Consider the following 14656-nt stretch of genomic DNA (forward strand, 5'->3'; position numbering starts at 1 on the left):
CACGGCACCGAACACCGCTGCAGCCGTTGGGGTGGTCCCAAACAAGTCGAGCATAAATCCCACAGGCTTTGCAATACAATACACATGAGGTCACTTGTGGCCCCAGTGCGAAATCATGCTATCAATTGTTGCCGGCAAGGGGTAGGTCAGATAACCCACACGTGCTTTCCCCGTCCCTGCTATATCTTCCCGGACACGCATTTAGCACATCTTTCTTATGGAGCGCCTAATTCACAATACAAGCCCAATTTAGGAAAATTTCCGAGCTCCTGCAACATTCAATCCGATATTCTTCCCTGAACCCCCCCTACACTGCGCTTGATGAACAACGTACCCTATCACTAATCCGCTTCCATCTCCATCAGCAATATCATCTCAAAACTCTCATGCCTCCAGGTTGTCAATAGATCTATGTCACTCATGTTCCCAATTTTGTTATTCCTCCCCAACGTTTCGGCTCTCCGATGCCCAACAAATATTCGGGTCTCATCTTGGGCACCAAATCTTTTCCATACACCGTCCCCGATATTAGAATCCGTGCTTCGCCAGATAACGGGTTCGAACGCGAACCATGCTCCAAATGCGTGCCAGAATGGTGCCTCTTTTGCCATCTCCCGTATACGGCCTGAGCAGAAAAAGATGAAAAAAAAAAATTGCGTGCCAGGCATACCAAGCACAATAACCCACACGAGATAAGTATTTCAGCACCCTTAAAGTCTTCGGTGATCCATATCAGTGTCCGAAGTAAAGGTGCAAGCAACGCCGGAAAATAAACCTGAGTGAGAGTAGATATAAATGAGAATTCAGCGGAAAAGCCGACCAACCGAGGATCATCAGCCCGGAAAAGGGAATCACTCACCACGTCGCTGCAAAGTATATGCGTCACTTCCCTTCCACCTTCTGGCCCTACCAAAGACACACCCAACTCATCACGCAGCCCCTCCCAGCTAGCCTTGTCGCCCCATGGAACCGCCCTCGCCCATACCTCAGCCCTTTTCAGTCCCTTTGTCTTTCGTCGATCCAAATCGAACTGCATGTTCTTTTTCAATAGAGGCACAACTTCCTCGAGATCAGTGAGGATGACAAGATCCCCCGTTTCCGAGTCCATGTTCGCAGCAGCAAATAAGCCAGCTGCGCCAGTACCCTAAGAGATGCATGTCTGAGTCAGATCAAAGGCCGCGACTAAAATTGAGAAAAATTCACCGCACCAAGCTCCAACACAGTCCTCGAGCTCTTCTCATTCCGTGAAGTGAAAGAGCATGGCGGATCCATTTCAACCTTGGACGAGGGTCGCATGTAGGTCCCTAAATCGATGGCTGCCTCCCTATTCTACGCAAACAATGAGGGCTCAAAATGCGATAGTGTATACTCAACCCACCATAACTTGCCTGCGATTCCATACCCATCAATGTCCTCCTCCACTCCACCCATCTCATCCTCGTGAATGTCCTGATATACCTTTATGTCATCTTCGTTATGGCGTTGGTTTTCGAAGTCACTTGGCCATCGAGATAACGTTTTGGAAATGCTTATCCCCCTTGGAAAGTTGTATATCTGATGCACGCTCGATCCACCGGTCCCAGTGTCCATGTTGACAAGCCGCATCAGGAAATCGAATCCCTTAGCACCCCCTGGCTGTGCTTTGGCCGGACCAAGAGACGCTGGGTCGCTGGGTGAGCGAATATCGATCTGGAATCGTGCTGTCTTGGCAACAACGAGCATTCAGTCTTGTCACACCCTGTCACGAACCCTGTAACTTGCACAGCTTCAGTAAGGTAGATAAACCCCATCTAAACCCCATCCTCCCACTATCGCACTGCTCACCTGCATCCATGGGGTCATCAGACAGTGAAAGCGGATCGGAGCCTTCTTACTACAAAGTCAAGAAGCACAAAAAGGAAAAGAAACACCACAAATCATCGAGGACACCCAGCCCGCAGCCTTGTCATTCCCATCGCCCACATCCATCGAGGACACCCAGTCCACAGCCGTCTTCTTGCCAGCTCAATCGCCTACACCCTGAATTTCCTGCACCGCACACTGCAGCAGCGGCAGCAGCTTCAGCTTCCTTATTAACGCCTCACTACTCGTACGATCACTCCCGACACGCGCCTCACAATATGTACACGTCAGAAGGACACCAACACTACGAAGGCGCCACTGGGAGTCCACTACACCCGATAGCACCAGGTGGAAGTGGATCTCATATCGGCTCAGTCCCGCCACAGGGACGTCGTTATCAAACGGAAACGAACTCACCCTTTCCAGCTCCCAACATTAGTGGCCCACCTCCGTTCCGCGACGCTGGAGGCCAAGGCGTCTGGGTCGGCTCGGCTATACTGGAAAAGAGTGTTCATCCTTGTAAGCTTGGACCTCATCTCGATCCTCTTGTCCGAGTTCCATATGGGGGAATTGAATACGGCCATTATGGAAGGTCAGCATTATCTCCTTATATAACGATCCGTCATCGGCTTCATCCTGTCTTTTCACAGGTATGACCTTTTACCTGTCACGGAGGACCATGAATGGGTCCCTGCCTCCTATGGACATATCCCACAAGGACGAAGACCCGTAGATGGTGGATACGAGGAGAGCGGCGAGAGATTGCACCACGCTATAGCAGTCATTGACGGTATCAGTGTCCCAGGGAAGACAGCACCTCACTTGGGTAAGCTTGCTCAGTTCCTTGATAATCTTTGCCTCTGATTAGGTATCTTCTTTAGAGGGAGCCCTTGTTGCATTCGGGAACGTCGAGGCTCGCGTAGAAGAGGGATATTGGATTCTGTAAGTGCTGGATCTTACTTTAAGAATGTCGAGTGTATTCAGGTCTTCCGCCCTGCAGATGCTGGCGCGATTGATTATTTTTTCTCTGTGTTTAACCGCTTTTTCACGTTGATGGGTATGAAGTGCATAGATCGTGCTCGGCTCATGGAAAAGTATGTGTCACCCGAGTGTTGTGTTAAACGGTTTGAAAGAATGCATGTAACTTTGCTGCTCTTGTGCGCTTCTTTGCTCTGCGGAGTCATTTGTGAACGACTTGCATCGATCCCAGCGCGTAACATATGGTTTCTGTGTGTCCGTCACAAAACTAATCCAATCACGTCACCCCGTTGTTGTTTAAAACATCTCTCCCTCCCCATTCCATGGCTGTATCTCTCCAATCTCAAATTTCTTTACTCCTGCATTCTCAGCTCGATCCCATCCCCGTCCATTCACATCGTTTGTCTTCCAACATCCGATTTAATTTTGGACTAGGAATAACCTCGATTGTTCGCCTCAACAAGTTTCTTACTGCGTAACCTCAACCATCATCTCTGTGTTTCGGAAAATGACGTTGATCACTCTTACAGACTAGCATTGTTCTTTTTGTCGGTATACATTTCGTCTACTGGTCCTTTATTGTATAGCTTTTCCTCTCTCTATTTGCCACACGATTCCGATGTATTTAAGCCGCGAGGGGGCACGATATCTAACGTATTGTGGTATCGTGCTCAGATCTGACCTAGCTCGGTTGTGCCACTTTAACATAGTGAGCCAGGTGGATGACGGATGACCCCATCCTTTCCCACGCATTGGCTTCTCACTGGCCGCACGTCCCACAACTCAATTGAAAATGATCTTCGCGGACGCCGACCCATTTCAACCTATGCTCTAACTTCGAGGCGCGATGACGTTGGATCAGGCACATGTCTTTCGCCTTTTACTAAAGACATCCATCTGACGTCGTCATATAGCGCCCTATGCAATTTTTCGCCTATCATGGCTATCCCGCAATATGGGAGTCATTGATCCCTTTTTTTTTTCTCTGGTGCCGTTGATTTGACTGCATATAGGGAGTACAATGAATAACTGTAGTATAATGCTGACTGGTCATCAAGAATCATGGCAGGGAACTAAGTGCACGTCGTCACCTCAGCCGTATCACTGTATCACTATTGAACTGGAAGAGGTAACGGAAGAGCGAAAGCTGCACTACAGTATTTAAAACATGCGCCTGCCGTGCGGCAATGGAAAAAATAATGATTCTTCTGGTCACACTACATCCAGTGAGACGAAGAATGCATGAAGGTCTGTCAGATTCTTTCATATACAATTTCCCATAACACTCAGATCAATTAGTTCGCTTTTCCGCTATTGCTTGTAGTTCTTCAAAATCGCCGGTCTTCTTACACATTGAGTAGAAGATCCCATTTCCATTCTTCAGCAGGTTTTTGGGGCTGTCGAATTCGGCAACTGAAGGCGGGGCGTGATCATCTATTACCCATTTTTTGAAGTGGATCTTACTTTGACCTGCTTCTATGACCATAATGCGATCATAATCTAAGAGTATCAGTCAGTGCCTTACGACCGAACGTTCAGCTACACGATGACTTCACCAATAACTGTCCGCAAACGATGAGCGATAGTGATCAGTATGCTGTCCTTAAACTCTTCGCGAATTGCCTCTTGGATTCTGAACATGAGGTCAGCCGCGTTCAAGTCAGGAACCATAGATGTCACCCACCTGACATCGGTGGCAAAATCCACAGAGGCAGTACTCTCGTCCATCACAACAAATGTGCTGCGTCGAAGCAAACTGGAAACATCCGTAGTCATCAGTGACTACTGACACCTGTATTCGTTTCACTTACGCTCGTGCCATTGCAATGAGCTGACGTTGTCCACTGCTAAAGTTATTACCGCCTTCGCTGACTTTTGTATCCAAGGTGATAATGATCTTTGTGCCCCCTTCAACAAATGTGCTAACGCCAGACTCCCTTGTTGCTGTTGCCGACTCCGTCGGCCCACCGTCGGCGCTGGGAGTTCCTGAGCGAGTATTGGCAGCCGAAGAAACAGCTACCGAACTGGTCGACACCGATGTCCGAAGCTGAACCCTCCGCAGAGCACCCAAGCAATCTTCGTCTGAGTGTTCGTTGAAAGGATCCTGGTATCTCGGATCTAGGTTAATGTGTCCAGATCGCCAAACCGTTTCACGCACAAGATTCTCCCGAATCGTTCCAGAAAATAGAACGGCATCTAAAACAATACCGAAATAATGTCAGGAAAGTAGAGTGCTGATCGCTACGACAGACCTTGAGGAATGATTGTCAGACGGGAACGCAAGTCCTCCAGCCCAATGCTGGTAATGTCAATCCCATCAATAACAATCCTTCCCTGCTCAGGATCGACGAAACGGAAGAACGCAAGGGCAAGGGTGCTCTTCCCACTACCAGTTCTACCAACAACACCGATCTTCTCAGAAGGTCGGACTTCAAATGAAATATTATTGAGCACAGGGTCAAGTTCAGGCGAATACTTCAAAACAAGATTCTCTACAGTAACTCCCCCGGTGCTTGATGGCCAGTACGCCGGAGGTCGGTTGTTTTCCAGAATAGCAGGTGGTTCTTGGGCGATAATTTTAATTGCAGTCAGCCTCCAAAAAGGTCTAGGCCTACCAGATGGTATGTCCATGTATTCGCTGACACGTTCCACAGAGTTGAGCGCCTATCAGAGCCCACAACTCAGAGAGTTCCCCATGAAGGTAGCGCGCAAACACACCTGTTCCATTTCTGTGTAGAAGCGAAGAAGCCAATAGATCCCCCAAATGACGGTTTGTGCTTGAGATATCACAATACCCACCATACCAGGGGAGATGTTTGTAGAAATGGCGATCTACAGAAGTCGAGTTTTTTAAGGATGTCAATTTCCGTAGCCTCAAGACCTCAAACTTAAATCGCTCACTAGGCTAGCTGTAAGTGTGATGCATGCCCCAAGGGAGTCAAAGCGGAACAATAGCCTAGTAGACCGGTTCCCATTGGATGGCTCTTGACAGGAAACGGAGTACTCACCAGCGATTACACATCCTTGAATTTATTTAGGGCAGATATTAAGGGCTAAGAAGGCAGATGAAGTGGAAGCTCACGAGTCTAGGATAACGAGCTCTCAATGAAACGGCAGCGAGGATAGATTAGCGAGTTGCTCACAGTAGTAGTCTGCTGCCTGGGTGCGGTCCAAACGAGTATAGACATTGTTGACAAAGAATCTCTCGGCCCCAAAAGCCCTTACAGTGGGAATGCCATTAATCTGCAAATAATCCACTTTTGAATATGGTACAGTGGTTTTGGTGGGTCCACTCACTAGTTCGGAGAAAGATGCTATGACTAGTGAACGAGTGTTCGACTCAATACGCTGCAGGTCGCGCGAGACGGAAATGTATCCCGATGTGAACCAATACATGAGCCCACTGATGACCGCCAGAGGTGCAATAAATGTTGGAACTCCCCATAGGATAGTGAGGATGCCTAGTAGAAGTCGAAGGACGGACTCAATCACAACCTTGTCGTTGACGTTAAGGAACAATTAGTTGCCACACCAGGACCCACGGTATAGTAGCTGCTCACGGTCATGTAAGACTGCAGACCAGTATCGATGGTATCAATGTCTGAGCAATTTTGTCAGTGGCAACGGGTCACAAAAGGACGAACGCGAACCTTTGCTGAATCTATTCAGGATTCGACCCTAACGCGATGAGTGAGCACCCATTGCTTTAAAATTGACCAGACTAAGTTACCGATGGTGTCTTGTCGAACCAACGACTTGGAGCACTGATGATATGCCAGAGTCACTTCGTTGTGTGGTGTCAGGTTAAGAACATTGCATACTGGAGAACGGAAACAAGCATTGTCCGGTATAGTCGGTGGGAAGCACGAAGCGAAGAGAATATGCTTGGAATGCTGGCACAAATAGAAAAGGTGCCAGTAACAACCTCTGCAATGTACCCTCAATACGCTTCAATGATGACACATCAATAACACGACTGACCTAAACCAATATAACCAAGCAAGTATGGGAGAACGTCATCCTGAGGCCGAGGAAAACGAGGAAATCCTGGGTTGGTGCCATCACGATAGTAGCTTTCACCCCAAACTGTGATGTATGTTAGTCATGGAGATTTTTGGACTTGTAGCTCAGAGCCTACATCGTATCCAGAACCTTTGCGAAACTTCACCTTTAAATATTTTATTGAGTTTATTCTAGTATTGCCATCGAGGAGAAAAGCTCACCACAGGCTCTAAGAAGGAACAGAAAAACCTCGAGTGACATCAACCAGTATGATGATGCCTTTAGGTAAATATGGTAAATTCTAAGCTTGACATGTCCCCTGAAGATCCGCGTGACACGATAAGAATCCATCAAAGAAAAAACACCACATCACATACTCCGCTTTCTGCTCCTTTTCAACAAGTTTCCTTGTTGTTCCATTCCTTGAACCATTTTTCATCTCCAGCCCATCTTTGCCAATGTCATCATTGGCAGCAGGCACACTCATCGCTGTCTCAAGTTCTGCCCGCCTCTTCAACTTCTCCCGAATCCCAGACAGCAACTTTTGTTTTCTGAGATTCTCTGGAGTATCCTGAGCAGTTACCAGCCCATCCTCAAGTTGCACAACCCATGCTGCCAGATCAACAATAAGATCCACATGGTGTGTAACCATGATGATGGTGCGATGGGCAAGAAGCGGACCGCAAAGGCACTCATGAATGAGCCTTTCAGCGGTATGGGAATCAACAGCACTTGTGCACCAACATACCCAACCATAATTCAGCAACTGCTTGATTGGGCAGCAACACACATACCTCAAGACATCATCTAGGATTATGGTCTTGCTGCGTGCATACACGGCACGAGCAAGAGCTACACGGGCCTTCTGTCCACCACTCAAGGACACACCCTTTTCTCCGATTTCAGTTGCATCTGGAAATGCGATACATTGATGAGAACATCATGTGGGACAGCTGTACAAGGGCTCCTCACCTCCATCATCCAACAGAGCAAGATCAGTTGTTAGGGCACATGCCTTGATCACAGCTTGATAGCGCTCCTCATCACAGGCCAACCCAAACAATCTATGTTGTAACACTTGTCATTGACACATGGAAACCCAAGGGAACAGCAAAAACATACATGTTATCCCGAATGGACTCTGACCCACAGTATATATTAGTAATCTAAAGCATCAGCAATAACCACAGCACTCACGATGTTGGAGCCAGGGCTGTTGGGCACAATAGCTAACATCCTCATGTATTCCTGTCTCTGGATCAATCCTAGCTGGGATTTTTGGCAGAAATACCTTCCCTGATGTCAACTTCATCTCTCCCAACAATGCCGAAAGCACTGAAACAATAAAACGAAAATAAGACACATGTGGGAATGTTATGGTAGACATACAAGAGCTTTTCCCAGAGCCAGTTGGCCCACAAACAAGGTTTAGTTGACCACGCTTAAAAATGATGTTCAAGCCCCTAAGCTCAAAGTCTTTCGGCTGCTGCTCCTCTTCATTGATGTCATCCACCCTTGCATTTGGTGCACCATTAGTCTTGTGAGCACACTTGAAGAGGCTCCTGAAGCAACTGATAAATGAAGGTTTTGGAGCTTTCACTTCTTCCTTGTCATGGGATGCCCATCGGAGGAAGCCATCCTTGAAACCAACACGGTCATCGAAGGATGCATGAGGATCATACTCCTGAGTGCGGACTGCCGATTGCCAAGAAACCCAATTTGGGACTTCTTCTTCGTTTAGATATTTGTCGATGCGAATGTATGAGGCATATGTAGTGACTAACCACTGCATCAGCATCGGGATCTACACAAACAATAGTCACTTGGCCAACAAAATTGTCCTAATTATGCTTACCATGGTCAAACTTTCCGTAAGTATTGATAGAGCTTGGAGAGCAGGGAAGGCAATGGCAACTGTCAGCTTGCCATGGCCAATAAGGACGAAGAATGTGAAGCTAATGATGCAAACAACAAGCGGGACCACATCCCACAAGAAAGTCAAGAAGAATCCCAAGATTTTGGACTAATAGGAAAACATGAGTCCAGGACTATTGAGACCAAAGAGAAACACTACCTTGCGCAGCCAGAACACTTCTCGCTTACGCATATCCATAATCCTTTCCATCCATTTGGCTTCCCATGCAAAGAATTTGATAAACTATATGGGAGCATCGTCAAGACGAGTTCATCACACAACAAACCGATTGTACTTTGATAGCCTGGATTGCCTGGTTCATTTCCCTGAAAGCAACCCATGAGAAATATGCTGAATCTCTGCTCTTCTCCTTTGACTGACCTCATTCGCTTGTCACGCACATCCAAAAGCGTTTTGCGCAAATTGAACATAGTTTTCATGAGGATGTAATTCACAGGGAGGACAAGAAGGAAAGTGAAGAATCCAATGAATGCCGTCCATCCCATCAAAGATTGCAGTAAAATGCACGAGCCGATCATATTTATTGGGGCTTCGTAACAGTACTGTGGTGCAGAAGAATCCACACGTAAAATCAATTTCTTTGGGTAAATATGCGCTGGAAAATGCCAACTCACGACCATGAAAGTCATGACGCTCGCACAATGTTGTGAGTCAGTCTCAACAAGCGACACAACTTTCCCGACGTCAGCGCTCGCGACAGCGTCATCCTGCGCATCGTCCGTAACCTTCCCACCGTTTCCTTTCAGATCGGATGCAACAACACCCATGACATCCGTCCTCATTAGCGCTTTCTCATAGATGCTACCGACAAGTTCTCCATAAGTTCTTATTTCGGCACGATGAGAATAGTAAAGATGCTGAAGATCACTTTGGGTTTTGACAAGCTGAGAGACGAAGGCAACGATGGCATAAAAGTAAGCGAGTTGACGATTCTTGGAGATGGGTGTAAATGATATTTGGGTTGGTGAGTTGCTGATAATAGGTGCCATAATCATAAAGTGAATGCCTGACGGTAATACGTATACGGCAGAAGGCATCGCAAGCGCGACTTGGTGAAAAGGGAAAGAATCGATGGAAACTTCGTCGGCTTGAAGAGCAGCCAGTGTCAGGCTCAATATGTACGGTTGGAGGATACCCAAAGTCGACGATACAACCTAATCAGGAACAGAATTAACCAAAGAGCGCCGACTGAAATGCCTGCAGTACCGAAAGGGCGAAATCCAGGAAAAGGTCCAGGAAGTTGGCGGCGACGATACGCCGGAGAAGAGATTTACGATGAAAATGGCGGAATTTGGTCATTAAGATTCGAGAACTCAGGAGATGACTGAGTTGCCACACATCATGCTCCTCCACTGTATCCTTCCTGCCAATAGAAATGAAAGGATTCATCCAACTGAATGTCACCCACTGCCAAAGATTGACGTAGTCATCCAAAGCTGGTTTAAGGCCTTCCTCATCCACCTCTGGCTTCCCGTTGAGATGCATGGGGAAGGAGAATGCAATAGCGATGCAAACTCCGGTGAGGAAGAAATCGATGATGTGCGCGACAAGCCCAATTTGTTGGCTCCGTGACATCGAATCAAAATTGACTGATGTCGCTGGATAAAACACAGCGAAGTCGGATAGGATAGACGCGAGATCAATGAAAAGTAGAGTGTAAGGAGTAGTCGAGACCGGCCGCGTGATAGGTAAGAGTGATCCGTATATCCAGGCAACAAGCAATAGTATGGGAGAAAGCAAAACAAAAACCGACCGGACGCCAACAGCCCCAGTGAAGGTGTTAATGAGGACGGCTGTTCGTGACAACGCCTCAACAAAGCCAACAACAGCGAGCATGATATTTCGCCAGTCACGGTGAGAAGGAGGTGGAGTGAATTCAGTAGCTTCGGCAACTTCAGCAGGCCTCTCGACGCGGGATTCGAAGGCATTGGGATTCTTTCCGGCGAGAAGGGCAAGTTTAATTCTTTCCTCGGCTCTATCAATAATGATTAGGACAAAGTCCACGTTCAACCAGACAGAAGTATTCACTCTTCCGCTCTTCCCGCAGCAACGTCCTCAACAGCTATCATAAATCAAATGGAGACTTCAAATTGGGTTTGACGAGGGGACATGAATTACCTACTAATGAACTGGTGGAAAGGATGCCAGGAGCTCTGGGCGCCTGTTAATAGTTGTGTGAGACCGCTGACAGTAAGCGTCGCAACGATAAGACTCGACGCTGCAATTTCGAGCAATCCTGAAATACTGCCATTCACGGGAGCCGTGCTTAGAGGCATCTGACCGTTGCCAACGAAATGGGCGCCGAGACCGACTTCGGGAAATACCGAACCTGCGCGCGCGAATGTCTGATTCGAACAAGGGCAATGCTAGTGCTCGCCACTGCCTGCACGGCATCGAACTACGTGTTCACCAAAACACAGTGATATAGGGTGTAATGCAGAGATGCAACCTTGGCAAGTAACGCTTGACGGAGTGCAACAAATAACTATGGATAGGCACACAAAGCACATGACCTTTCGGTAAGAACCAAGTGTTCCTCACCTCGGTATCAGGGCACCGAATCGAGGAGGCGATACGGGATGTATGTAGCAAGAAGAAGGGTATGAAGAAAACACGTAAGCGAAGTCTGCATGTTTTACGTAATTTCACTGCTGGTACAGTCACTCGATAATCTACAAGTACCAGTTCCACCACATATTGTCTTAGTATTGTTTTAGGCACACATGCATTAGCGCTCGAGTGTTTGTGACCACAGTCGTTCCTCAGCGAAGCTGGCTGGTTCTCAAAATACTCTGTCCCAGCGGCTCATTGGGACCTATTGATGCGCCAAATCCTCGGTCAAAAGGATCCCTTGCGCTACCCGTCTGCGCTCTCCACTGAACCGTAGCATTTTGGCGAATACGCTTCATCGTAATATCCAACTCAGCGGCGCGACTCGCTAGTGCCATGAAGAGGGCATGCTGAGTCCTCAGTGTATTAGATATGGCTAATGTCCAACAGTAAGCGTCTGCAAAGCTTCTATGCAGCATGCGCGAAGAGCGTACCTTGGGGAGACCTCTTATGAGGCTCAGCCAATGATGAGAGTTTGCGCTCGATAACCTAGGGACATCGGTACCGTCGGTGGGGCAGAGAGAGGGGAGTGTGCTTACATCAATAGTGCTTTTGTATGTCTCCAAGCGAGCTTCCAACTGGAAGGTCAGTTGAGTGTAATATCTAGCAAGGATCATTGGTGACATGGTTTCCGCACGATACTTCAACAGACTCACTCGAATGGGAAGTTGGCGTGCGTCTGGAGATATCCACTCTTTGCGACATCCTGAAAGCCATCAAGAATTTGAGTAGCGATTGTCTCGTCTTGTATTGCGGTGTCAAGCTTGGCCTTGAGATCTCGGGTAACATCCTCGTCGGATCTTAATGCGTTCCAGATTAAATCCGAACTCTGGGGACGACGCAAATGAGACTTCACAATATTGAATCAGTGTAAGGACCACTGACGGGCATCAAGCCGGAGAGAATAGTCGTAGCCTTTTCAATATCTTCTCCCAACTTTTTTGCCTTGAGCTCATTGCTTAGCTGTATCTGTGACTGGATGCTAGCGCTGAAAACGGACCAATGCCCACATCATTGCAAAATTCATTAATCAACTGCAATGCACTCACTCAAACAGCTCCAGGTGTTGCCGGTCATTGTCTGAAAGATCATTGAATTTCGATGTTCGGATCAGTCCGGATACAGGTGGTTGGGCCTGTGTTTGGCCACTGGGAGAGGATAAATATTTGCTCGCTGCTCATGATCTTCATGCTTACAATGGAAGACTGACCCAATATGAGTACAGGTTGTGATAGTCGCAGGACAGAAAACTCACGTAGAGGGTTGCGTTGTTGTCTGAAAAGGCTGGCCCACCAGTGTATTCGTCCCAAAGAGGCTATTTGTCTGCTGGGGCTGTGGAGCGCCTGTTGTTGAACCAAATCCCCCAAATAATGGGTTAGCAGCAGTGGCACCGCCAAAAAGCGGAGTGGGTTGAGGATTTGTGGTCGAATTCGGGGCTGTGGTGCTAGTCCCAAAAATATTGGACGAAGCGGAAGGATTAGTAGACCCAAAGGGATTGCTACCCGTAGAACCACTGGTTCCACCGCTGGTACCGGTATTTGCATTGTTCTGATTGAAGGACGAGAACAAATTCGATGACGTTGAAGGCTGAGATGAAGCGGAAGTGGAAGAGCCACCAAATGCACCAAAGGGATTCGAAGGGGGTGCAGGATTTGGGGCAAGAGCGCCGCTGGTAGCAGAGGATGGGTTAGGTTGGGCGGTACTTGTGGAGGACGCGGGCTGTGATTGACTGAACGCGGGCGTCGACGGCTGATTAGTGGAAGACGTGCTGGTGAGGGTGTCAGATATCCAGTGAAAGATCAAGGGCTCGCAGAATACGCACCCAAATAACGACATGGATAGCTCGAGGTTGCAATGATGGCTCGACGTCAACAGATCACAACCGCCATTCGTTCATGGTATGGCGGCCAGATATCGAGTTTTCATAGGGGTGCCTAGCACAAAAGCGTTAACAGAGCAACGCAATCCGCCTTCACAATCTGCTAGGGAATTCCGGTGGCACACGGTGTCATCTTCTGAGAAGTCTCGTTCCAGCTCGCACAGCGAGCCTTCGTTACTTCGTCGTGCCACACTCCCGCCCTTACTAGAGCCTCATGAATTGAGCTCAGCTAGTCAGAATATATCCAAGATCTATAGAGGTGCAATAGATGGAAATGAGGACAAGAATTCCACTTGGATCGAGTCTTGGGACGGGGACGGTTCGTGTTGATGATCGTAAATCCCATTTACTGACAGTTTGATGCGAAATATCGCGCCATCCCAAGATACAACTGGAGTTACTATTGAATTATCCATCGATCAGTCAATTTCTTTCATCCCTCGCAACGATGCCTCGACAGGAGAGCCGGCTACGCCTAGGGACACATCAGTAGGAAATCAAGAGAGCTTTCATTCAGGTGCAGGGGAGTCGTATATGACAGAATCTGGAAGCTCCTTTGCTATATTCCCAAACTTTCACTTCAACCTTCACGACATCACCCCTCTTGGCAAGCTTTGTGGCGAACGACCAGCCGCTCGGGCAGAGTGGCCCACCCAAAAATTCTCAGTGCTTGTTGCCGTTATTGAAGTGTTTGGTCTTGATATTGTGAAAGTGAAAAAAGGGGCCGCGAGCGGCACCGAAGTCGCTGTAATCTCCTTCGTCATTGGTGATCACACAGGCGCCATCGTAAAGCTCACTGCATGGCGGGAGACTGCTGAGCACTTCGACGGCTCTGATGAAGACAATCCGCAGATAAAAAAGGGGGACGTCGTGTGCTTTAAAGGTCCGTTGGGATCAGTCGCGCTCTGTGAGCTGGGAGGAAGTTGAAACCGTTACATTCTAGACGTTGTCCTAGCCCCCGGCCCGAGCGTATCACTTAATGCGTCCCCAAATCACCAATCCACGCACGAAATTTGCTATAGATCATTGCCCATTGTTCCCGCTGATCGTAGATTTACCCCAGACCTAAAACTCGGGCGAAGTGACGCCGTTGTTAGACATGTAGCGCAAATTGTCGAATGGGTGATCATGATGGCTGGTTTGCCGCTTCCATAGAGTGATCGCGATGCGCAGTGATCATTCAGATTAGTTGAATTGTCGAGCTCGAAGTTTACGACAGGCTCGGTGCTCCACAATTGGAATCAGGGGTGACTTCATGCTCAAACCTTCGCCCCCAATTACTCAGATGTATATGAACAATGCAAGCACAATTTCATCACCATGCAGCCGTTGGGCGATAGTAATGGACTGCCAGAGCTCGGACTCCAGGGTCCTTCTCAGGGGCTTGCATTGGACTTCCATCACTGCTC

At 48.0% G+C, this 14656-nt stretch overlaps 5 protein-coding genes across 5 annotated transcripts; 2 read left to right on the forward strand and 3 right to left on the reverse strand.

Annotated features, from left to right (window-relative positions):
- Positions 1 to 341: 341 nt before the first annotated feature.
- On the reverse strand, positions 342 to 1722 carry EI90DRAFT_3117383 (putative methyltransferase-domain-containing protein; the record flags this gene model as incomplete). The annotated part of the gene is made up of 5 exons (XM_039062988.1): positions 342 to 625; positions 688 to 775; positions 860 to 1144; positions 1204 to 1324; positions 1379 to 1722. 5 exons carry the CDS (start codon positions 1720 to 1722, stop codon positions 342 to 344), a joined length of 1122 nt encoding a protein of 373 aa, XP_038921163.1.
- A 398-nt stretch (positions 1723 to 2120) lies between these two features.
- On the forward strand, positions 2121 to 2788 carry EI90DRAFT_3143985 (uncharacterized protein; the record flags this gene model as incomplete). Its single annotated transcript, XM_039065081.1, has 3 exons — positions 2121 to 2434; positions 2493 to 2668; positions 2724 to 2788. 3 exons carry the CDS (start codon positions 2121 to 2123, stop codon positions 2786 to 2788), a joined length of 555 nt encoding a protein of 184 aa, XP_038921164.1.
- A 1046-nt stretch (positions 2789 to 3834) lies between these two features.
- Positions 3835 to 11494, reverse strand: EI90DRAFT_3151078 (uncharacterized protein). Its single transcript, XM_039065701.1, has 29 exons — positions 10881 to 11494; positions 10787 to 10820; positions 9965 to 10733; positions 9373 to 9912; positions 9119 to 9300; positions 9033 to 9063; positions 8897 to 8980; positions 8678 to 8845; positions 8212 to 8626; positions 8020 to 8157; positions 7945 to 7963; positions 7795 to 7886; positions 7617 to 7734; positions 7200 to 7553; positions 7044 to 7141; positions 6959 to 6988; positions 6802 to 6906; positions 6642 to 6747; positions 6551 to 6584; positions 6471 to 6498; positions 6381 to 6421; positions 6118 to 6315; positions 5539 to 5652; positions 5073 to 5484; positions 4632 to 5016; positions 4505 to 4576; positions 4377 to 4453; positions 4285 to 4320; positions 3835 to 4233 (listed from the first exon to the last, which is right to left on the reverse strand). The coding sequence occupies exons 1-29, from the start codon at positions 11032 to 11034 to the stop codon at positions 4112 to 4114; spliced, it is 4956 nt and encodes a 1651-aa protein (XP_038921165.1). The 5' UTR covers positions 11035 to 11494; the 3' UTR covers positions 3835 to 4111.
- Positions 11495 to 11520: 26 nt separating this feature from the next.
- On the reverse strand, positions 11521 to 13204 carry EI90DRAFT_3117386 (uncharacterized protein; the record flags this gene model as incomplete). The annotated part of the gene is made up of 9 exons (XM_039062989.1): positions 11521 to 11744; positions 11803 to 11857; positions 11908 to 11971; positions 12025 to 12197; positions 12254 to 12356; positions 12418 to 12516; positions 12565 to 12573; positions 12624 to 13136; positions 13191 to 13204. 9 exons carry the CDS (start codon positions 13202 to 13204, stop codon positions 11521 to 11523), a joined length of 1254 nt encoding a protein of 417 aa, XP_038921166.1.
- A 577-nt stretch (positions 13205 to 13781) lies between these two features.
- On the forward strand, positions 13782 to 14402 carry EI90DRAFT_2907200 (uncharacterized protein; the record flags this gene model as incomplete). Its single annotated transcript, XM_039054280.1, has 2 exons — positions 13782 to 14130; positions 14191 to 14402. 2 exons carry the CDS (start codon positions 13782 to 13784, stop codon positions 14400 to 14402), a joined length of 561 nt encoding a protein of 186 aa, XP_038921167.1.
- Between the last annotated feature and the right edge of the window lie 254 nt (positions 14403 to 14656).

This window comes from Cantharellus anzutake (assembly GCF_015039405.1).
Source record: "Cantharellus anzutake strain C23 chromosome Unknown EI90scaffold_6, whole genome shotgun sequence".
NCBI lineage: Eukaryota > Fungi > Basidiomycota > Agaricomycetes > Cantharellales > Hydnaceae > Cantharellus > Cantharellus anzutake.